The sequence below is a fragment of the Sinocyclocheilus rhinocerous genome, unplaced genomic scaffold (assembly GCF_001515625.1).
Source record: "Sinocyclocheilus rhinocerous isolate Xijiao unplaced genomic scaffold, SAMN03320098_v1.1 scaffold1338, whole genome shotgun sequence".
Classification (NCBI taxonomy): domain Eukaryota; kingdom Metazoa; phylum Chordata; class Actinopteri; order Cypriniformes; family Cyprinidae; genus Sinocyclocheilus; species Sinocyclocheilus rhinocerous.
The window spans coordinates 402,357-424,720 of record NW_015632722.1 but is presented as its reverse complement, the minus strand read 5'-3'; the positions used below and the strand labels follow the sequence as shown (position 1 = coordinate 424,720).

General features: G+C 39.3%; 4 protein-coding genes and 1 pseudogene across 4 annotated transcripts in view; 4 read left to right on the top strand and 1 right to left on the bottom strand.

The window, feature by feature from the left end:
* Positions 1-753, top strand: part of LOC107742828 (elongation factor 1-alpha-like) — a 3,623-nt gene extending 2,870 nt beyond the window's left edge. Inside the window, exons 7-8 of the mRNA XM_016555884.1 lie at positions 4-238; positions 344-753. Coding sequence (XP_016411370.1) covers positions 4-238; positions 344-468 — 360 coding nt within the window. The 3' untranslated portion in view covers positions 469-753. The remainder of the gene's footprint in view (positions 1-3; positions 239-343) is intronic.
* Positions 754-1,020: 267 nt separating this feature from the next.
* On the top strand, positions 1,021-5,355 carry LOC107742829 (elongation factor 1-alpha-like). The gene is made up of 8 exons (XM_016555885.1): positions 1,021-1,093; positions 2,236-2,391; positions 2,773-2,952; positions 3,071-3,367; positions 3,472-3,622; positions 4,457-4,713; positions 4,788-5,022; positions 5,125-5,355. Exons 2-8 carry the CDS (start codon positions 2,248-2,250, stop codon positions 5,247-5,249), a joined length of 1,389 nt encoding a protein of 462 aa, XP_016411371.1. The 5' UTR covers positions 1,021-1,093; positions 2,236-2,247; the 3' UTR covers positions 5,250-5,355.
* A 2,569-nt stretch (positions 5,356-7,924) lies between these two features.
* On the top strand, positions 7,925-10,641 carry LOC107742861 (cyclic GMP-AMP synthase-like; annotated as a pseudogene).
* A 28-nt stretch (positions 10,642-10,669) lies between these two features.
* LOC107742860 (60S ribosomal protein L11-like) lies at positions 10,670-14,935 on the top strand. Its single transcript, XM_016555933.1, has 7 exons — positions 10,670-10,677; positions 12,218-12,396; positions 12,529-12,670; positions 13,396-13,420; positions 13,484-13,591; positions 14,323-14,433; positions 14,855-14,935. Exons 1-7 carry the CDS (start codon positions 10,670-10,672, stop codon positions 14,882-14,884), a joined length of 603 nt encoding a protein of 200 aa, XP_016411419.1. The 3' UTR covers positions 14,885-14,935.
* LOC107742826 (kelch-like protein 31) overlaps positions 14,847-22,364 on the bottom strand; it is a 9,901-nt gene continuing 2,383 nt past the window's right edge. The window contains exons 2-6 of the mRNA XM_016555881.1: positions 19,135-19,865; positions 18,441-18,787; positions 17,902-18,201; positions 17,271-17,446; positions 14,847-16,993 (exon numbers count right to left, since the gene is read on the bottom strand). Coding sequence (XP_016411367.1) covers positions 16,237-16,993; positions 17,271-17,446; positions 17,902-18,201; positions 18,441-18,787; positions 19,135-19,549 — 1,995 coding nt within the window. The 5' untranslated portion in view covers positions 19,550-19,865 and the 3' untranslated portion in view covers positions 14,847-16,236. The remainder of the gene's footprint in view (positions 16,994-17,270; positions 17,447-17,901; positions 18,202-18,440; positions 18,788-19,134; positions 19,866-22,364) is intronic.

Sequence of the window (22,364 nt, the reverse complement as noted above, 5' to 3'; positions counted from 1 at the left end):
TAGGTCATCATCCTGAACCACCCTGGTCAGATCTCTCAGGGCTATGCCCCAGTGCTGGACTGCCACACTGCTCACATTGCCTGCAAGTTTGCTGAGCTCAAGGAGAAGATTGACCGTCGTTCTGGCAAGAAACTTGAGGACAACCCCAAGGCTCTCAAATCAGGAGATGCTGCCATTGTTGAGATGATCCCTGGCAAGCCCATGTGTGTGGAGAGCTTCTCTACCTACCCCCCTCTTGGTAAGCTGGTCATACTAATCGGCTCTCACATTCCATATCCTATATTTTCTGTAGCTTTTTTTTATTTTTGTGCAGAACTTGGTACTAATCATTCTCCATTCACAGGTCGCTTTGCTGTGCGTGACATGAGGCAGACCGTAGCTGTTGGTGTCATCAAGAGCGTTGAGAAGAAAGTTGGTGGTGCTGGCAAGGTCACAAAGTCTGCACAGAAGGCTGCCAAGACCAAGTGAAATTCCCTTTATCACGGCGTTCCAAAGGTTGTGGTATGTTCTTCCCAACCTTGTGGAATTTCTCTAAACCTGGGCACTCTACTTAAGGACTGGCTAATGCTGATTAAAACCCATTGGAAAAATTTTCGCAGGAAAGGAAACCAACTTGGATTTAAGTGTGGCTCCACTTATTGACTGATGATAGTGCCTCTTTCAGTTATTAAATTTGTGTTAATGGTTTAGAACTGCACCTGTTGCCACAGTAAAATTTGGAAAAGCTGCTGAATAAACTAAAGGTATTAAAAATTGAGCTTTTGCTTTGTCTTCTGTCATCAATGGGTAACTGGGTGGGAATTGGGATAAGCAACTGTAATGTGACTTGCCATGGTCCTTGCAGCTGTTTAACATGTGGTGCAGCCAGGTTTCTTCTACAGTGTGCCCACTTTACTGATGTCTTGTCCTCCAATTGCAAATGGTGAGTGCTCTGTAAAGCTACCAATAGTACCCCTCAGCTGAGCAGTATCTATGTGGTCTAGGAGTTTTTCATATCCCACCCCTGTCTAAACCTGTATAAATATAGACCGGCAGTGTGACTAGTTCCTTTTTCTCCAGTCTGCTTGGGGCTGTCTGTAGTGCTTGTAGTCAGGTAAGATTACTTCTTTTATTCACTCAATCCTGGAGTTGCTGTGTTTGTCACAAGGAAAGCCCTCAAATGCTTTTAAATCACAAGGCCATCTAATTTTTCATATACTTATATTTTCAGGGTAGCTGGTTCAGACCAGATTTTTTTTACTTTAGTTTTTTTATTTTTATACTACCGGGTTTTCACTGACACGCGTAGAGAGCGCAAACTTATTGGCAAAGCTGCAGAGAACATGGCTGGTACTGTTATTCCAGTCCTTCAACATGGAGGACACGAAGTGAATCGAGGGAGGGGTGGGTGTTGCCAGATCTTGCAAGAAAAAGCTTTACTGGGGGGAATAAAGCCATTTGTTTAACGTAATTGCGGGTTTTCTAAATGAGTAACAGAAAACCGATTAGGGATACTACACTAGTCTCAAAATAACCCCCACCTTCAAAAATGTGACCATTTCATCTCGTTATATTATATAATGGATATAAATTCTTATAACAGGTGGACATGGCAACACCGCCGATTCTGCACGTTCACGCAGAGATTATCCTGACTGGGACGCGCGCGCCTTGTGTTGTAGACTCTGGCGCACTAGAGCGAGATCGCTTGCTTTGGTTCTGTCTGATCGCTTATAGCTGTCGCATTGTGAATTTATCGCCGGAACTCCTTGAACACTAATGTGTGTTTAAACGTCCGGTGTCCTGACATTTTATCCTACCCGTCAGATTGTCCTACCAGGGTTTACTGCGCATGCGCACATCAATATTGCGTCCTTTTTCTCACGCTGAACTATTTTTTTATGTATCTGCATTACTGCAAGGGTAGTTTTAGGGTTGGGGTAGGTGTAGACTTTGATAAAACACAATCTAATAGGTAGAAAAATATTGTTGGTTTCCTGTAGCTGTATCCCTTCTAGTCCCAAACGGGAATATAACACATAATTACTGTATTTGCATTACTGTAAGGGTAGGTTTAGGGTTGGGGTAGGTGTAGACGTTCATAAACCATAATTTTACAGGTAGCATTTTTCGTTGTCGAATTGTACTACCCACTGTTTTAATGGGAGGTAGCAAAATCTAACGGTAGCACAAATCGACAGAACACCGGATAATGTTTATGCTGGCGAAACTGAATCCAGAAACGTCTTTCCACAGTAAATTTACAAAATGGGTAAGGAAAAGATTCATATTAACATCGTGGTTATCGGCCACGTCGATTCTGGCAAGTCCACCACCACCGGACATCTCATCTACAAATGTGGAGGCATCGATAAGAGAACCATCGAGAAGTTTGAGAAAGAAGCCGCTGAGGTACGTCATCACAGCCCGGGTGACTTCCGATGACTAATGTATCTCGATGACAAGTATATTCTGGGCGTGTCTTTTTAAACACCATGTGTTGTGCGCGACATCTACAGTCTAGTTGTATTGGGATCACCCTGTTCTAAATGCCCAAACTGAGCATATACGCTTGCAATTTTTATTAGAATATAAGCATTTATGAAATGTAGAGAATTATGATCATTAAAACAGTCCCATTAATGCATCACGTATAGATGTTATGTTTGAAAAGATGTTAAACTCTAATATAAGCTATTTCTATATTACTATATTTTATTTATATTTGATCATTTTGTCCATTTGGTCTCACAAACATCTCAAATATGCTTCGGAATATTTCTCTGAATCAAGATGGGCAAGGGCTCCTTCAAGTATGCCTGGGTGTTGGACAAACTGAAGGCCGAGCGGGAGCGTGGTATCACCATTGATATTTCTCTCTGGAAATTTGAGACTAGCAAGTACTATGTCACCATCATTGATGCCCCTGGGCACAGAGACTTCATCAAGAACATGATCACTGGTACTTCTCAGGTATGAGTGTTTTTGTATTTCAACAAATCTATCACAGGTTACTGTGCATAATGATTTTTGTTGTTGCATTATTATTGTTTAAATTTTAAATGTCGTGATTTTTTTTCATTCCTCCTAGGCTGACTGTGCCGTGCTGATTGTCGCTGCCGGTGTTGGTGAGTTCGAGGCTGGTATCTCCAAGAACGGACAGACCCGTGAACACGCCCTGCTTGCCTACACCCTGGGAGTCAAACAGCTTATTGTTGGAGTCAACAAGATGGACTCCACCGAGCCCCCCTACAGCCAGAAGCGTTTTGAGGAAATCTCCAAGGAAGTCAGTGCCTACATCAAGAAGATCGGCTACAACCCTGCCACTGTTGCCTTCGTCCCAATTTCTGGATGGCATGGGGACAACATGCTGGAGCCCAGCACAAATGTCAGCATCTGCTTTTTTTCTGGGTTGTGGAAGGGTTTTGTTAGGGTTTGTGATCATTGCGATTGTTCATGCTTTTTGTTTTGTATTTTGTTTATGGATAATAGATGAGCTGGTTCAAAGGATGGAAAATTGAGAGGAAGGAAGGTGCTGCCAGTGGTGTTACTCTTCTCGAGGCCCTGGACTCCATCCTACCTCCCAGTCGGCCCTTTGACAAGCCTCTTCGTTTGCCTCTGCAGGATGTGTATAAGATTGGAGGTGAGCATTTACCACCATCCAGGGTTATTCTAGATTTGAATTTTAAATTAATTTATTTTTTAATATATTTAAATGTTTTTATCTGTCTTTGGTGTTGAATTTGTAGTTTTCGTTTTAGCTTGTTTTCTAGTTTCATTTTTAGTTAATACATCAGTTTTAGTATTTTAGGGCTGCCATAGTTAATGCAGCAACTGGTATAAGTCAAAAATGCTTTAATTTTCTCAGTACAGTCTAGTGTTATTGCTAGAGCAGTGATTCTCAAACAGGGCCTAAGAAAACTTCCAAGAGGCATCAAGATGACTTAAAATAAGACAAAACAAACATTAAAAAGCTACATAAGCTATACTATATTTCTTACTTTCATTTGTTCCTTCAACAACTGTTTTTTTTTTTTGAAGAACCTTGAATACCTGTAAATATGAGAAAGACTCATTTTATAAGTGTGATTTCTAGACCTCGAGAAGTCGTGTAAATGAATAAAATCTTAAAACTCCACGGGCAATACAGTGAATCATAAAACAGCATTTTCATGTTTAATGAAGACAGTTTGTAAAAGCTTCAAATTATAAAGTATATCATAAAAATAATTTGCAGACTGTTTAGTTTATTTTAGTTAGTTTGGGAGTAATGAAAATAAATTTCGTGTCAGCATTTCCCAGTTATTTTGGTTTTTATTTTCATTTCTCTTAACGAAAGTGTTTACTTTTAGTTTTAGTTTTCGTTAACAATAACAATAACAATATGGCCTCCAACCTCATTCACAAAGTTCTCTAATGAGAAACCATAAATGTTATGTCGTTTGTCACTCAAATATTCTCTGCGTGTTTCTCTCAGGTATTGGAACTGTGCCTGTTGGACGTGTTGAGACTGGAACTCTGAAGGCTGGTATGGTTGTGACCTTTGCCCCTGCCAACGTGACCACTGAGGTCAAGTCTGTTGAGATGCACCATGAGTCTCTTGCCGAGGCTCTTCCCGGTGACAATGTTGGCTTTAACGTTAAGAACGTGTCTGTCAAGGACATCCGCCGTGGTAACGTGGCTGGAGACAGCAAGAACGACCCCCCTCAGGCGGCTGCAAACTTCACAGCTCAGGTTAGATATAAATAATAGAATGTTATCTGCATGATCTTCGTAATATCAGGTACTTTATCATCTCTTTTTCGTAGGTCATCATCCTGAACCACCCTGGTCAGATCTCTCAGGGCTATGCCCCAGTGCTGGACTGCCACACTGCTCACATTGCCTGCAAGTTTGCTGAGCTCAAGGAGAAGATTGACCGTCGTTCTGGCAAGAAACTTGAGGACAACCCCAAGGCTCTCAAATCAGGAGATGCTGCCATTGTTGAGATGATCCCTAGCAAGCCCATGTGTGTGGAGAGCTTCTCTCAGTACCCACCACTGGGTAAGTATCATCATTTATGTTGCCATATACATTATACACGCAACATTAATGAAATGTTCTGCTTTAATTTGAACTCCCTACCATCCCACTATTAACTTTCAGGTCGTTTTGCTGTGCGTGACATGAGGCAGACTGTCGCTGTTGGTGTCATCAAGGCCGTTGACAAGAAAGCCTCCACTGGTGGCAAGGTGACCAAGTCTGCTCAGAAGGCTGCCAAAACCAAATGAATCGTCCCGTCAGACACCCAGCAATCCTCACTGACATCCTACACTGCAATGTCTCAGAACCTGAGCACGGTTTTAAAGGACTGGCTTATGTTGATAAAAACCCACCGTAAAAGCTTCAGAAGGAAAGGAGGCAACCATGTATTTCTGAACACCTTAGGAGAAAACGATTAGAAAAATAAACAATGATCATTCATCAGTTTGTGCCATTATTCTTTCTTATCAAAGTCAAAGCATTATGAATGGGTTTTATTTTAAGTGCTTTCATGAATAAATTCGTTTTGAACATGATAAATATAATTAAGATTTTTTTTTACGTTTGAATTGTGAATCTTTCATTATAGTTATTATTATATTATTATATAGTTATTATAGTTGACTAAAACTAACACTAATAGAAATAAAGCTAAAAGAAAAATATAATGCTTTACCAACTAACTGAAATAAGGTTTAAGCTGAACTAATAAAATTACTAAAACTGAAATAAATAAATTAAAGGTACAATATGTAAGTTTTCACCGCTAGAGGGCGCATATTCAAAAGAAACAAAGGTGTAGTTTGATGACGCCGTGACTGAGTGTCTTCATCCCCACAGCCGATGCAATCCGACGGGACTCCGGCAGAAATCATGTTCATGGATGAGCTAATGTATTAAAGATTTATTAACATAGTAGTATGAAGCAGTGAGGCGGAAAGCTGTCAAAGCGAAACGAGGCCGCTGAAGCAATTGCTAATGAGAGACGAGAGTGACACACGGCTCGAAAGCAGCGGAGCTTTTATTATGCCACACTTTAGCGCTTCCGCTTCTTCCGGTCGTGAGGTAAAGCAGCGCTGTTTTATCATATTAGATACGTTTGAAAGTTCTGTTATAATGCTACTCTGTGCGGTCGTCACCTGTCTAATAACACACACACACACACACGATGCGTTACTCTGCGCTGCGCAAAACTCTGCATTTGAACAGTCAATAGCAAATACTTAAACTAATAACAAAACATACTTACAGTCGCTGATTCAGAAGCGCCAGATTGTCATAGCAAAGTCGGAATTGACCTTTTTTTTTTTTTTGAAATAGCCTTTGTGCATAGCCAGCTTTGTACTCTTCTAGGTTAAAAAAAACTGTCGTCCACAAAATGCGTTGCACAAATTCGAATATCTGGGTTGTGCTGTTCTGTTGTAAATAAATCTTAACCAATGATTCCTAATTGCATCTACTTCCGGAAGGCCAAATAAAGTGCTTTTGCTTTTGCACTGAAACACAGCGTCTCCCTGACATGGCTGCATCAACACGACTGCTGTTCCTGAAACCACGCCTTCTTTCTTTGCGTGCACATTTGGGCGGCATTATGCTAATATTTCCACATAGTGACGTAGATATGTGGGGGCGTGCTAGAACGAGCCGTTTTAGGTAGGCGTGGCTGACTCTTAACTTTTATAAAGAATATCTCTTTGGATTTGAGACTTTAGTCTTTGCAACTTTACAGATCTTCTTTATGCACCAAAGAGTTTGTAACACTCCAAAGAGAAAGGAAAACTTGAAATCGCATCACATGACCCCTTTAAAATAAATTATTTAAAAAAATGAAATATAAAAATATAAAAATAAAAGCTAATTAAAAATGATAATAAATTCAGCCAGCTGTTTTTAATTTAACATTCTGTTGTATCACTTTTAAATATAGTCTCAAAAATACATGATCGTCATTTCATTAAAGAAATTAGCATGGAACACCCACCGTTCAAATGCATTTCAATTGTTTGCCATCTCTAGAAAGATGCTTTTAAAACCACTAAAGTTTAACTTTATATACTTTGTTCAGCACATTACAAAAGACTAAGGCCTTTGTACATGAAGACTTTCAGCTGATACAGTACATCTGTACACACACCACCTGAGTGACACCTGCTGTCACACAAGAATGTAGCAGGTAAACATCAGGCAGAGATCTGTTCCTTAAGTTTCGGTTTTACATCACAGGAACACAGTCACACCCTGAACCTTTTACTGTAAAGTGAAAGATGAACTTATGTGGCGAAGAGGAGCTTAGAATCAGTATCCACTTGTGCTGTATCTCTGTGTTAATAGATCACATTCTATTCTCTAGACCAGGAAGTGGGTAAGTCTGGATTCATGCATATCATTGAGTAGCACCCTTGTGAAAATTTAGATAAATGTTGAATAGATACATTTTGGTTTTACAGTATGTCACGAAGTTAACTAGCTTAAACAGTCCTGTAAGTTTTAGTGAGGGCTGTGCAATTTTTCTGTTCTTGATGCAAACTACACATATAAATACATCAAAACATCCCTGATGCCTGTTCTGAAATGCCTGTTTTTAACAGTTTATAATTTCTTTTATTTTCTATTTCTTTTTTAGTTCTTACTCTTTAAGTGAAAGCCTTAAAACAGGTTGTAAAGCTCTAAGGTGTTACACAATTGTCTGTAAAACAATAATGATGTCAGCAAGGGTTAAAAACTAACACTGAGTTGCTACTCTGTGTTTTTTATTTTTACAGATTATTATTATTATTTTATCCATGAGAAATAAACACATCTAGCACATTTCCATACATAATTCATTTGCATTTATACTGCATTCAAATTTTAGGCTGGATTGAGCATCACAACGGAGGATCAAACACTGTATTTCTGACCTTGGGTTTTTCACAGCTTTATTATGGAAAGTCAAAGGAGATCAAGTAATAAGGAGGATCTTTACTATGTTGCTCTTTGAGTTATTGTTTGTATCTATAGAGAAGCATTATACTTACTTATACTTGTTCTGTTATCATAAAGTTGGAGATGATTCTTCCATTTCACCTGAGCTGGACCGCTTGATCAGACAGAGAGGTCGAGATCTACGGCTGCGTAAGCTTGACCAACAGAATGCTGTGAAGATAGTAAACCATCTGATTGATAGCCTGCTGGAATTCCTGAAGAATAATGATGATCAGCCCTTCTTCAGGGAGGTCTCAGTTCTCACCAGTGGCAGCTATTATGAGATGGTGAAGGTAAAAGGTTTGAATGATAATACTGAGAGCAATCAGCTAGTAGTGTCAAATAGAAAGAGTTGCTCAAGTTTGTATCGGATATTGCCTGGAATTAATATACACTACTGTTTAAAGGTTTGGAGTTTTTTTTTTTTAAAGCCTTTTTTTTTCAATTCAAAAAGCTTGTATTAAATTGATGAAAAGTGACAGTAAAGACAATTGTTGTGTTACAAATTATTCCGTGATACAAATGATTTTGTGTTTAACTGTTGAACTTTTTAATTCATTAAAGCACTTTGAAAAACATCTATCATGGTTTCCACAAAAAACAAACAAACAAAAAACTGTTCAACAACACTGATAATAATATTAAATGTTTCTTGAGCACCAAATCAGCATATTAGAATGATTTCTGAAGGATCACGTGACACTGAAGACTAGTAATGACTTCTGAAAATTCAGCTTTGCCATCACAGGAATAAATTACATTTTAAATATATTATGAAAACAGTTATTTTCAACTGTAATGATATTTCACAATAGTACTGTTTTTACTGTATTGTATTACTGTAAATTTAATCAAACAAATGCAGCATTTGTGAGCATAAGAGTCTTGTTTCAAAATCATTAAAAAAAAATCATATCAACCTCAAACTTCTTGAATGATGAATTGTAAATGATGGGAATAATGGAATGACAAACTATAATTTTTCACCAACAGATCAACAAACCCAATGAGTTTGACATTATGCTAAAATTGAAAGTCCCAAGGCTTGTATTGTCAGAACTGGAAAAATATCAAGGACTGTTTTATAAGATAAATCTTTTCAAAGCCACACGAACTGAAATCCAGCATTTTCTTCTGGAAGATGAGCGAACCGTCTCGGCCACCAAAATCAAAGCAGAAATGCACCGCTTGGTCCGCAAATTCATTAACAACCATTTTCAAGGTGCGTTTTACTGATTTCTTACTATTTTTTTCTTACTGATTTTACTGTTTCTTAACACCATGTACACACATTATACAGTACAATTAAAAAATTTGGGGTAACATTTTTTTTATGTTTTTGAAAAGTCTCTCATGCACACCAAGGCTGCATATAATTAAAAAAATAAAATAAATACAGTAAAAACAGTAATATTATGAAATAGTATTACCATTTAAAATAATAATATTTGAATATATTTAAAAATGTAATTTTGAATGAATTTTCAGCAGTCATTACTCCAGTCTTCAGTGTCACTTGATCCCTCAGAAATCATTCTAATATGCTGATTTGCTGCTCAAGAAAAAAATAAATAAATCTGACCCCAGATTTAGAAAGGTAGCGTGCAGCTTTGAGATTGTTTGTGGTTCTGCTACCCGTTCACAGGTGAAGGTTGGGTGATACGCAGAAATCTAATAAATTCACCGGCGGTGACCCTTGAATTTAAGCCAAAAGAGAAAGTCGATGATGTGATGTCTGTAGACATCGTACCTACTCTTGAGGTGCCACAAGGTTGGCCACAAGCAGCACGGGAAGGGCTCAATATAGACAAATGGCTTGGAAAAAAATGTCGTCGTCAGTTTGTAAGTAAGGCTGTGTATTTCGTCCCAAAGAGGCCAAAAGGAAGAAACCTCAAAGATGATGCCAAAGGTATGCTGGCACAATCATTACAAAAACATTTCTTTCTTTCCTTAGCATATAAGGATGGTATATTTGAGGTACTTGTTTTCAGAGAGCTGGTGAATATCCTTCTCTCACATTGAAAAAGAGATGATGCAGTATCATGGAAATAAGAAGACGTGTTGTGAGAGTCATTCCAATAAGTGCTGTCGGTATGAACGAACACTCATGTTTATAGTAGGTTATGTTATAGAATAATATCACGATGCCCCTTACATTTTCTCTTCTTTCTTAGGAAACTTTGCATGCGGCTTCTGAAATGTGTGATTGAGGGGCTGAAGCAGCAGTATCCCAAAGAGCTTGAGCCTCTGTGTTCCTACCATGGGAAAACAGCCTTCTTCCACGTCCTTTCAGACAGAGTACAAGATTCCCTTTGGTCTCCAGGCCAGCTGTCCGTCTCCTTCATGAAGCTCTTTGGATACTTTGAGCGATGTGCACTAAATGGTTCACTACCCCACTTCTTCGTTCGAGAGCATAATCTTTTCTCCCCACCTGCATTTCCCAAGAGAGCTCTTGTATTTCTGACTAATGCTTTGAAGGAGCAAAGAGAATTGGGACTCCCTGTTTTGAAGGTACCAAGTCCTACCTCTGCTCTTGTTCCTGACACTGATGCTGTGATGCACCCAATCAATGGCACAGACAGCATCGTTGCCTCTGACTGTTCTTTTAAACATGTGTATGTATGCTTACTGGTTGTAATTATGTGTGTAGGAATCAAATGTGTATTTCAAAAATGAATGATTTTTTTTTTGTTGAACCCTCTAAATGGAGAGGTAATCATTGTGCAATACAATATTATTTTAAAATAAAATTTTAATGAAGATTAAAAGATCATCCAGTAATGTCATATGCTTAAATTATTTTGTGTGTGTTTTATCAGAAATGTACAGCCAAACACAGTGTTTGTAAACTCTCTTTTATATGGGTCATTGTGAACTCTGAAAATAAACTTATCTGCAATGGCATATCATATTTAACATATTTGATAATAACATATTTGATTTCCATATTCTGAGAAATAAAACTGGAGAAAAAAAATAGTTCCCCCTTTTCACTGAGGATACACAGTGTGCTTGCTTTCCTCAAAAAAATAAAATAATAATAATAAATAACTTTATCATTTTAGTATAGTTTTGTAGTAGGACTACATATAGTACTTAAATACAGTGATATTATGAACTCTTCAGTAAATCAGAGAACAGACAACATATGTGAACTGGATTGAAGTCTGATTTCATAAACTTGTCTTAACAATTTAGACCTTAGTCAGGGTAGTGCCATGTTTAATTTTGACAGGAATGAAAACAAGGGATAGAAATACAGTCTGTTCAATACATTTTATTGTTCTTTAACAACATTGTTCAGCTGACTGAATGTCTTTCTGGAAAAAAAAACTTTCAGTGGACAAAAATTCCATAAAACAGTTTTGAAACAGTTGATCTTGGACGTTAAGTGCATGCCATTGTAAAGACTGTTAGTCTATTCCTCGCAGCCTTGTTTTCATTTAATACAGTGTTTAAATTGACTAAGGTCAATGACCTAAAAGACAGTCCTCTCTGGATCTAAGTCAGAGTAGATGCAAATACTTTGCAGTATAGATGTGTTTCTGCTTTCTGAGTGGAAATTGTTTCTACACTCTTAAAAATAAAGGTGCTTCACGATGCCATAGAAGAACCTTTTTGTCTAAATGGTTCCATAAAGAACCTTTAACATCTGAAGAACCTTTCTGTTTCACAAAAGGTTCTTTGTGGCAAAAGAAGGTTCTTCAGATTATAAAAAGGTAAGAAAGAGATGGTTCTTTAAAGAACCTTTGACTGAATGGTTCTTTGTGGAACCAAAAATGGTTCTTCTATGGCATCGCTTGAAGCACCTTTTGAAGCACCTTTATTTTTAAGAGTGTACACCATTTTTTCCCCGTATCATTTGTTACTCGAGTAAGTATCTAAGTATCTAACTTTGCATTTTGACTATCCCAAGGCACAGTTCAATGGATTTGATAGAGTGAAATTGATTAAACTTGTAGGCTATTTCTGAATTTCTGTTAAACTCTTCTCTTTCCCTAGTTATTGCTATGTAATAATATATGCTCAACAGTTTCTGCTTGACCAAATGATTACATAATTCTGTTAATGTTTCCTTATTATGAACAAAGTTGATTCAAATCAAATCAAAGTTGATTCGAATCAAATTCAATTTCCTATTATGAGTCGACTGATAATTGTATCTTCTTTCCTATTACTGAAAACTATTTTCCCTTTACCAACTTGTTCACTTATGTTCCGAACTCTATGCAAACTTATAAGTGTCTCATAGGCCTATATCAAATCTTGCCTTCGACTCCAAGTTTGGAGTCTTTAAAAATGACCGGAACTTCGTCAGCGCAAACCGCAAGCTGTGCCTGAACATCTGTGTGGGTGAGAGTGGTGACAGACTGACCCGTGCTGCTAAGGTGCTGGAACAGCTGACAGGCCAGACTCCTGTCTTCTCCAAGGGTAGGTGGATCTTTTTATTTCTTGATAGTGGTTGAAAATGTTTGCACTCAGCTACATTTCATGAATGTGGGTTTAAATTCTTTGGTGTTTGTGAAGTTGTGCCGTGCATTAAGTGAAAATGTCTCCCACCAGCCCGCTACACTGTGCGATCCTTTGGTATCCGTAGAAATGAAAAGATTGCAGTCCACTGTACTGTCCGTGGAGCCAAGGCTGAGGAAATCCTGGAGAAGGGACTGAAGGTGAGAGGAATGTGTTTATGGAAATGGACTACTTAGCATTTGGTGTGCTAAAATTAGCCAGGGCTATATCTCACTCGTAGTCCATAGTGGGTTCTTTAAATTTCAAGTTTGTTCCGAACTCTATGCAAACTTATAAGTGTCTCATAGGCCTATATCAAATCTTGCCTTCGACTCCAAGTTTGGAGTCTTTAAAAATGACCGGAACTTCGTCAGCGCAAAGCATGCTGGGCGGTGTAGTTCTGGGGACTGAAAACGCAGCATAAATGCTCTGCGCCGGAAGTATATCGTCCTCTTCTAAGTGATCAAACATGGCGGTGAGTACGGAAGAAATTGTGATAATGAAGGAGTATCATTAAAATCAACAAACATCTGCTTGTTTGCATGCAATAATCACGTGAAGCACACCTTTATCAGTCCCTGTTGCTGTGATACACAGAATCAGGACAGTATTTGTGGCCAGAATGATTTGATGCGGTGGATGTCGGCGTTAGATATTAGATGAGGCGTTAGCTTTAGAGTCGAGACGGCACGTCATTGACTAGCTTAAAGTTACTTATGTACTCTGTTTCTGTGGAAACGACAGGGTCCGGATGAATAAACCGCAGCTCCGTTGTATGTAGTGTTCAGTATTGATAGTTTGTGGCTTATAATGCCATACTAGTGGCTTTCCAAATGGTGGATATGTCCGGGAATGTTCATTTCGGACCCGTGGCCATATGTAGTAGTTTTTTGTTTAGCAGTGGTTTTATTTTTGGTACAGCTTTAGCATGAAATTGAGAGAGCTGGTGAGGTTTGAGAAGAAACCCCTTTCCTGACAGCTAATTATTGGGCTGTATGTCGTTATACAGGACCAGGGTGAGAAGAAGGAGAACCCCATGAGGGAGCTGCGCATCCGCAAGTTGTGCCTGAACATCTGTGTGGGTGAGAGTGGTGACAGACTGACCCGTGCTGCTAAGGTGCTGGAGTTGCATTTTATTGATCCAAAAAGGTCACATTTATTTATCCATTTACATTGCAGCTGCTGAACCTTGTTATTTATTCATTTCCTGTGGATTAAGGAGTTTTAGTTGGACTTGTGCATGTTATTCTGCCACTATACTTGCTCATATGAATATCCATTTTAAAACCAAAATACCAATTCTACTGTAGGTGGTACTAATTTTTCGGATGGGCTTTTCTCTTCCCGATATGTTTTAGACTGTCTGAAACCAAAAGTTAATGCAGTAAGCCTCGAGAAGCCATGGGGTACAGTGATTTTAGAACAGCTAGCATTGAGCAGAGTACTAAAAACAGTGACAGAAATGTAGTCATTTATTGATGATTACTAATCCTCAATTTGTGATGACTGTTAAAATGTGTTATCACAATCTGCGAAAAGGGTCCATATAGTTCTTCACCAGTGTGTAGCAAAATGGTTCTCGAGCAACACACAGATGCAGTTGTATAGCAATACTGATGTAATAAGGTCACAGGTGAACGTATATATGGAGTATTGTACAATGGCTTCAAAAGCAGCTCAGCCAATAATAAAGTCTGGAACTATCCATATTATAACAGATATTTTACTAATGTGTATTGGTTGTTATGCAGTAAAGATGAAAGCAATCACATCTTTTAACCTTAACCTGTAATTTCATGGTTATTTGGGCAATTATGAATAACCAGTTTTAATCTGTGTTTACTGTAGGTTCTTGGCAGACCTGGTTTCAGCATTGCTGACAAGAAGAGGAAGCAGGGCCGCATCGGCGCCAAGCACCGTATCTGCAAAGAGGAGGCAATGCGCTGGTTCCAACAGAAGGTGTTTAAATAGCTGATACCTATGTTGATTCAGTTTCCAAACAGTTCAAGCAAATGTATGAAAACGTAGCTAGCACAGCTGCTGGCCTTGTTTGCCACCTCACTCATTGTACCAGTCTTCTCTTTAAATTTTAAAACTGATTTTATGTTAGACAGACCTCCTTAATTTTCCAGGATGATTTGCTCTTTTTGCACTGGTAGCTTTAATATTGAGACATGCTATTTTTATGTCTTTAGAGTACCGTTTTAAATGCTACATTTTACTGTTCAACTATGGCAACTGTAATATTGGTGAACCTTGTTTTAAAGCGTTTTCCAAGGCAGTTAAAATGTTTCTGTAAACATAGACTGTATTTGAGTGGATATTGTACTTGTTTTCTATATTCCTGAATTTACTTACACTTGCTTTGTTTGTCTTTCAGTATGATGGCATCATCCTCCCTGGCAAGTAAAGGACCACATTTTCCCCCCAATTTGTAACACAAATAAAAGAAAAGCCCGAATGTGATGCTGTCCATGTGTCTTTATTTGTTGAAGTACAACACTGGAGCACTGGTGTTGCTCACTTCACATAGTTTGTAATAGTGTTGCATGTGAAGATATCAATCAAGTATATGAAATATTACTTGTTTGTTGACTTTTTAGTAAGTCATTTTAAAACTGAAATTTTAGCTGTAGTTATTTAGGTGGTACAAATTTTAGGAAGAGTTTAACAAATCTAGAGACTTATGTGGTGGTTAAATGCTTTTTGAAGCGCCTGCATTTCATTACCAAGACACTAGTTTTTGACAGTTGAGGGTTGGTTCGTGATTATGTTGCAGTGAATATTGCAAAGGAAAAAAGAGACGTAATTTATTTATTTTTAACAAGTTTTATTCAATGAAATTCCAGAGATCTATTACCAGACAACACTCCAGGCTCTAATCTGCTACATTTTCCATGTTATACATTTATTTCCATTTGGTTATGTATTCAATTGTTGACATTTTGTTGGGTATTTTTACTGGTTCTTTTAGAAGGTTTTGTTTTATCATACCATTTATAGGTGTTTTGACCTCAACACAGGCAAGTAAAGATCCTTTAATATAACTTAAATACATAAAGGGGTTAAATGGGAAATATGGAAAGCATGATTTAAAAAAAAAAAAATCATAACCAGTCTATAAAAATGTTGGTTAATATGTGTGGTATTATGCACATTCTTTGGTGGGCATTATCAATAGTTTGGTGCCTAATTGTGTGTCTGAGGGGGGTATTGACTTTTGCATTGTACCTCTTTGCATATAAGAAATTTAAGTACCCCTGAACAACTTTTGCAGTTATTGGGTTTGGTTAAGAGAGAAAATTGATAAACTTGATTTAAAAAAACAAAACTATAAATAATGCGAGAAATAAACTTCTATTACTTAATTCAGTACTACTAAATTAGCTTGGTGATAATCCCAAAATGGTATTTTCAATAAAACTGTATGGCTCAATTTCTAAAACTCATTTACATAAACTCATAAGAAAATACCTCTCTAAATTCCTTGCACTGCAGAGGCTCTTGTGAAATGTACCTTTCACATTGTTTATACGTGGGCCCTAGGTAGTACCTTGTCTTTGAACTCCCTGTATACCTAATGCATCTTTGGAGTTTAAGAACAAGACTTTAAAACAAAGACTTCTGTGCTTTTCCCTTCATGTTGTTATTCTTTTTACATTCCATTTCACCTATACGTCTCTCTCTCGCGCTCTCTTTTTTCTACACTCTCTTTTCACCCTGTTTCTTTCTTACTCTTTGTTTCCCCCCAGCTTTTCTTTCTCATGCAGTGTTATTCTGTGCCACACTGCTCTGATCTTCATGGAAAGGTGTGTTCCGGTGTCTGCGGGATGTGTGACGTGGGGGCAAGGGAAGGGCACAGCAGGACACCCCCACAATGGGTTCCGGCAGGTCTTCCACTGTTGACCAGCTGTCAGTGCCTGGGTCATAGCGTTGGACTGCTGACTTGTATCGTTTCTCTGCTTCATTCCATCCACCTAGCAGGTACAGGTGATCTCCCAGTGGAGACATACCAGCTGTGCTCACTCCCAGGGGCAGGGTGGCAACTCTGGTCCACTCCTTGCTCTCAGGGTTGAAGACCTCCATGGTCATCACATCAATGCGGACTCCGCCGGGACCAAGTTGGCTACCTCCTACCACGTACACCTTGTCACCTACTGTTGCAGAGCAGTGCCAGCCACGAGGTGTTTCCAACTCTCCCTGCTCGCTCCAAATGTCACTGTCAATGCTATAACAAATGACAGAGCGAGAGTAAGCGCAGTTAACATACCCACCAGTCACCAAGATGTCTCCCGACGGTAGGACGGCACTAGCATGGCAGCATCGTGGCATATCCATTGGCGTACGGAGTTGCCAAGTGTTGGTAGAGGGCTGGTAGCTCTCAATGGTGGCCAAGAGGCCATCAGTGTTGCGGCCACCAATGGCATACAGCCGTCCACCAGTGGCCACCAAACTGAAATGGGTACGTCGTTGGCGCATGCTGGTAAGATGCAGCCAAGTGTTAAAGCGAGGATCGTATCTGAGGATCAGAAGGTAATGCAGTCAAATCGGTGTATAAAATTTTAGACTAGGGGTATCCAATCCTGTTCTTGGAGGGCAACATTCCTGCAGAGTGACAACATGCCTGGAGCCACCTAATAATCCTGAAGCCCTTGACGAGCTAGTTAAGTTGTGTTTAATTAGGTTTGGGACTAACCTCTACAGGAAAGTGGGACTCCAGGAGCAAGATCTGACCACCCCAGTGTTAGACTGATTGATAGGGTCTACTGATGACTAAATTATTTGTTATAACATGCCTGCTAAGGGTGCCAACAGCATGTTTAGCCTGGTTTCGGGCATCATTTTGATCTTCTCCTCCTGCCACATACAGGAATCCATCCATCACAGCCACGCACTGGTTGAAACTCTTTGCTGGCAGCTGAGTAAGATGACGCCATGTAGCCGTTCCCTCTCGCGGATCTCTCCAAAGCACCTTTGCACAGTAAAACAAAAGAATAAACAGCAATCAAAAGAAAATCAAAAATTAATTTCCTTATGCGAACAGAGCAGGGAGTTTAGTCCTGCTCCTGGAGGACCACATTCGTGCACACAAAGTTTGACTCCAACCCTAATTAAACCAGAAACACCTAGCCAAGGTATTCAGGATTAGAAACTTTGAGGCTGGTGTGTTGGAGCAGGACAGAGGTAAACTCTGCTGAAAGGTGCTCCTCCAGGAGTAGAACTGGACAGCAATGAATCAAGAGTATTACATGTCATGGACTTTGTCCAAAGATTGTAAAAAATTTGAGGCTGGTGTGTTGGAGCAGGACAGAGGTAAACTCTGCTGAAAGGTGCTCCTCCAGGAGTAGAACTGGACAGTAATGAATCAAGAGTATTACATGTCATGGACTTTGTCCAAAGATTGTAAAAAAAATTTTCAATACATACCTCTCGACTTAGGGCACGCTCAGTTAGTGAAGGACGACCCCCAATGGTTAGAAGAGCAATCTGGCTTCCGCGGACCTTTGTGTGCCGTGACTGCAATGTGTTTTGCTGGTAGGGCAGCAAATGGTAGTTCATGGCATCCACCAGAAGACGATGACACCGAGGATCTAGCATCATACGTGCCACTGGCTGGATCTCACTAACCAGCTCACTGGCAGGGATGGTCTCAAAGCGCACATGAGACAGCAGTTCTGCAGCATGTTCTTGCCTCTTTGGGTCAAAGTCTAACCACTTCATTGCAATCTAGGTTCCAAGAAAAGTTAAAGTGAGTGATCTACGTTTAGTATCTAATTCAGTCTACTTTATAAATAGTGTTCATCCTGTACATATTTATAACCTTCTCACGACTCTAGCTGTATCTCTTTTTACAGTATGTGCTGTGTTTGCAAACATATTTAGCTTTTGGGTCACTGTATAAATAGGACTTCCTAAGCTTTTGTGAAACCTCTATTCCTCTTCCATCCTTCTTTCTTTACACTGACCTGAAAGGTGGTGACCTCCGAAGGAAGAGCTAGGTTGTCATCTTGGAGGAAAGATGTGATCTGCTCCAGGGTAAGTTGGTTGAATTGGGTTGTCTCAGAAAACTGGGCAAAATTCTCCAGAATGTAGCGCCGGGCAGCCTCGCGGACAGGCATCAGGCCATATGCAGTGCCAATATTCCACACGTACACACAAGTGTGCGCATTCAGCTCAGCCATCAGGAAGTCCATGCACATCTGGAGAAGATGAGGGATTTGCAGGGTGCTGGCTGCAGACACAGTGCAGCCAATGGTGTACAGGGACATGTGCACACGGCCCAGGTAAGCAAACGTAATCACATTGGCAAGTCCTGAGGAAAAATATAATACATATATGTTATGGTGTTTTAATATTTATGGCTTAACCATAACTTCAGGCATGATTCCAGTTGCTTGGGTCACTCAAACAATTGGGGAACTTTAAGAAATGCAGCTAGGTCAGTGGTCTTCAATCCTGCTCCTGAAGACATACTATCCTACAAATTTTAGTTCTAACCTGCTCCAACCCACCTGCCTGATTCAGGATCAGAACCAGAATTGTCCTGAATGGTTGCTTCAGGTGTGTTTGATGAGAGTTGGAGCTAAACTCTGCAGGACAGTAGGTCTCCAGCTGCACAAGTGAAAACCTCAAAGCAAGGTAATATCTTTTAAGGCTTACCGAGAGGTGAGAGGGTAGGAAGTTCCAGCCGTTTGAGTCCAGGGTCCTTGGCCAGGACTTCACGAAGATACTGGCTGACTGAGGAAATTACTAGCTTGTGAACATCGAATGCCTTGGTTTTGCAGGCTATTTCCATGTCAGTGAGGAATCGTTCCTGTCTCATGCGGCTCAGCTCCTCCAGCAGAGCGGATCCATGCAGGGGGCGGGTGAGCTCACTGCCCAAGCCAAAACCTCTCTCCCCAGGTCTTATCACAGGGGGTGGCAAGGGCACCCCATTGAGCCGGTTCAGCTGCTCAACATTAAAAGGAAGCTCCAGCTTCTTAACACCAGGCTCTGGTACAACCACTCCACTCTCAACTGTTGTTGGTTCAGGAATGGACTTCTTAGGGCGTGGTGACTTCTTCTTGGGAGCCATTATGATGTGTAGGCTGGTTAGATGATAGCTTTTTAAAAGTCAGGTCAACAGATTTTCAAACTGACAGATTCTGTGCCGATAGTCACTATGACCCAATGACACTTGAATAGATTCACTTAAGCTTTATTTATTTATTTGTTTGTGTATTTTTGTGTTTCTTTAAAGGTTTTTACTGACAGACTGATTTTGAAGCTGTGACACTTTTACTGTATCACAAGAGCACAGATTAACCAAGATACTATATGGACAGACAGACGCACTACACTTGCAAACTAACAGTGGAGGAGTGTGATTGATCCACTTTAGCGTGCACCACCTGGGGAAAAAAAAACAGATTAAACACAGTAGGTATGAGTTCAATAAATATCATATGCTTTATAATATCATGGTCAACATGCATTGGGTTTACACTTGATCTCATCTCACTCTTTTACAGTGGGAGGATATAAGGCTGATTGACAGGTGCATCCCAAAAAGGATAGCCACGGTTATACTTTATTATAAGCAAGTTGAGTTCAAGTAGCATGCATGTTTTTGTATTCCAAATTAAAGGGAATTTTAAAAGTATATTCCATAGTCTCTCTGTTTATATAAACACATAAAAACCTTACAGGACACTACATGCAGTTTTGTTACTAAATTTAATCATGGATGTAATGTACATTTGCATTGACATCTGACTCCTATTACATGATTCAGCATTTAGTAGAGAATGTGTTTATTCTTATATCAGTAATCCCCTCCCATTTGGCAGTTGTTATTGTTAAATATACATGCACAACTACCAGACACAAATATTTAGCCACATAGCTTATTACAGATCACAGCATGAATTATTATTTTTGCCCAGGTTGTTTGTAATCATCCCATTGAAATGTTGTATTGTTTCAGAGAGGAGATTGGTTTGTTAAGCTTGCAAAACCAGATCAATGCAGACTCCTCATAAACAAACAAACAAACAAACAAGCATGATTGAACTGTGGTAAACAGATGTCCTTGTATCTCTTCTAAAAATATTCTAAAGCCACATAGGAAGAATAGCAGGGGCTGTGCTGCTTAAATGACCCTCACACTGGCATCATTCCCTTCCTGCCCCCTCTATCACCCCCATCTCACCTTAAAAACTTCAATCTGTGCCACAACACAAAGGTTTATCAGTGTTCTCAAAATCAGATGCAGTTGTTTTCATTCAAGTGGAAATGCATGGATATGACTCAGTCGTGGTGCAACGTGAATCCACCCATTTACCATGACAACCTTTTTCACCAGGGACAGAGATACACAAAGGGCTGCTGCTCGAGTGTTATCAACAGGTGTTCAAGGGTCTAATTTAAAAAGAAAAAATAATAACAGGCATAGACTTTTGTCCTCTGTAGAGGACATTATATTTTAGTGAATTTCATTGAGACTATACATGCCACAGTTTTAAGTCTGGAAGTCCTGTAGAGAGCACATTCAGGGTTTTTATAGATATCAAATCTTAGGAGGTTTGATCATAAGCTTCCTCTCCTTGTTCTTTAAAAATGACTGATGCTGACAGAATGATCAAATTTAGCACTCTTGGGGACATATGATAATATTTTGTAATGATCATTTAAATCTGGCTAATTTTCAAATTGTTTGTCGTAAATAAACATCTCTGAAAAATGTTATGGGGTTTCAAAACAGAATATGACTTTTTGTTACGAGGCTAATTTTCATACATGTCTTCTGTAGAGGACACCAGGACAAACGTCATGTTAATCAGGCATTTTGGGGAAACAGAAGTCAATAGGGAAAGAAATTATAGATCAATACTCCTATGAAATATGAGATATTCTTATAAAAATGTTGCCAAGTTATTACTCCCATTATAACACTTTTTTTTTTCATTATGGTTTGCCTCAAGAACACATTAATATGCAAATTAGATGCAGTGTATAGATACATTGTATAAAATGGGAATATCAGTTTATGGACATATTGCATAAAGTAAAATAGTATATCAAATCATTCTGTTATATCATTCATAACAGTTGAGAATCATCTTTGTACAAAGTTTGGTTAAAAAAACTGATTGAACTGATTGATTGAAAAATTAATAATTGTTTTTGCCTATTCATAACTTTTCATGTCTACTTTTTATTTTATTATTATTTTTTTTTAATAACTTATCCTGGCGTCCTCTACAAAGGACATAAAATAAAATTGGAATAAAACACCTTTAAAATAAAAAGTTTTTCCTACATTTGTTTCTTATGTTCCAACCAATGTAATGACACACTGTCACGTATCCGGTCCATGAACTTCCGTCTGCTAGCCATCAGAGGTCACCCTTCCCATTTCATTGACTCTCGCACTACACACTGTTGCATATCACCCCGGACTACATATCCCATCATCCACTGCACTGATGACACACACACAGTTGATTGCACACAGCACTGATTGCACACAGCTGTTATCACTCACACATCCCCTACTTAACTCTCACTTTGATCCCATTCCACTGCTGAGTATTGTATGCGCTTATCGCCAGCAGTGATAGCTACTTTACAGAGCCCTCGTTATCTTCCCAGTCCTAGCCTAGTCTTGCCCTGTCTGTTTTCTTGGTTTTTCATCTTTGCCTGTGTACCTGGATTTATCCCTCTAGTCTCGCCCTGTTGGATTCCGTTTGCCGTTGACTGACCCTCGCTTGTTTACCGGATTGCCCTTACCTTGTCTTCTCTATACCTGTTTGCCATTGTTCGACCCTGCCTGTGTTTCTGACCTCTTCTGCTTTAAATAAAAGCTTGCACATGGATCCGCACTCTCACGTCTTGTCAGCCCCGTAACA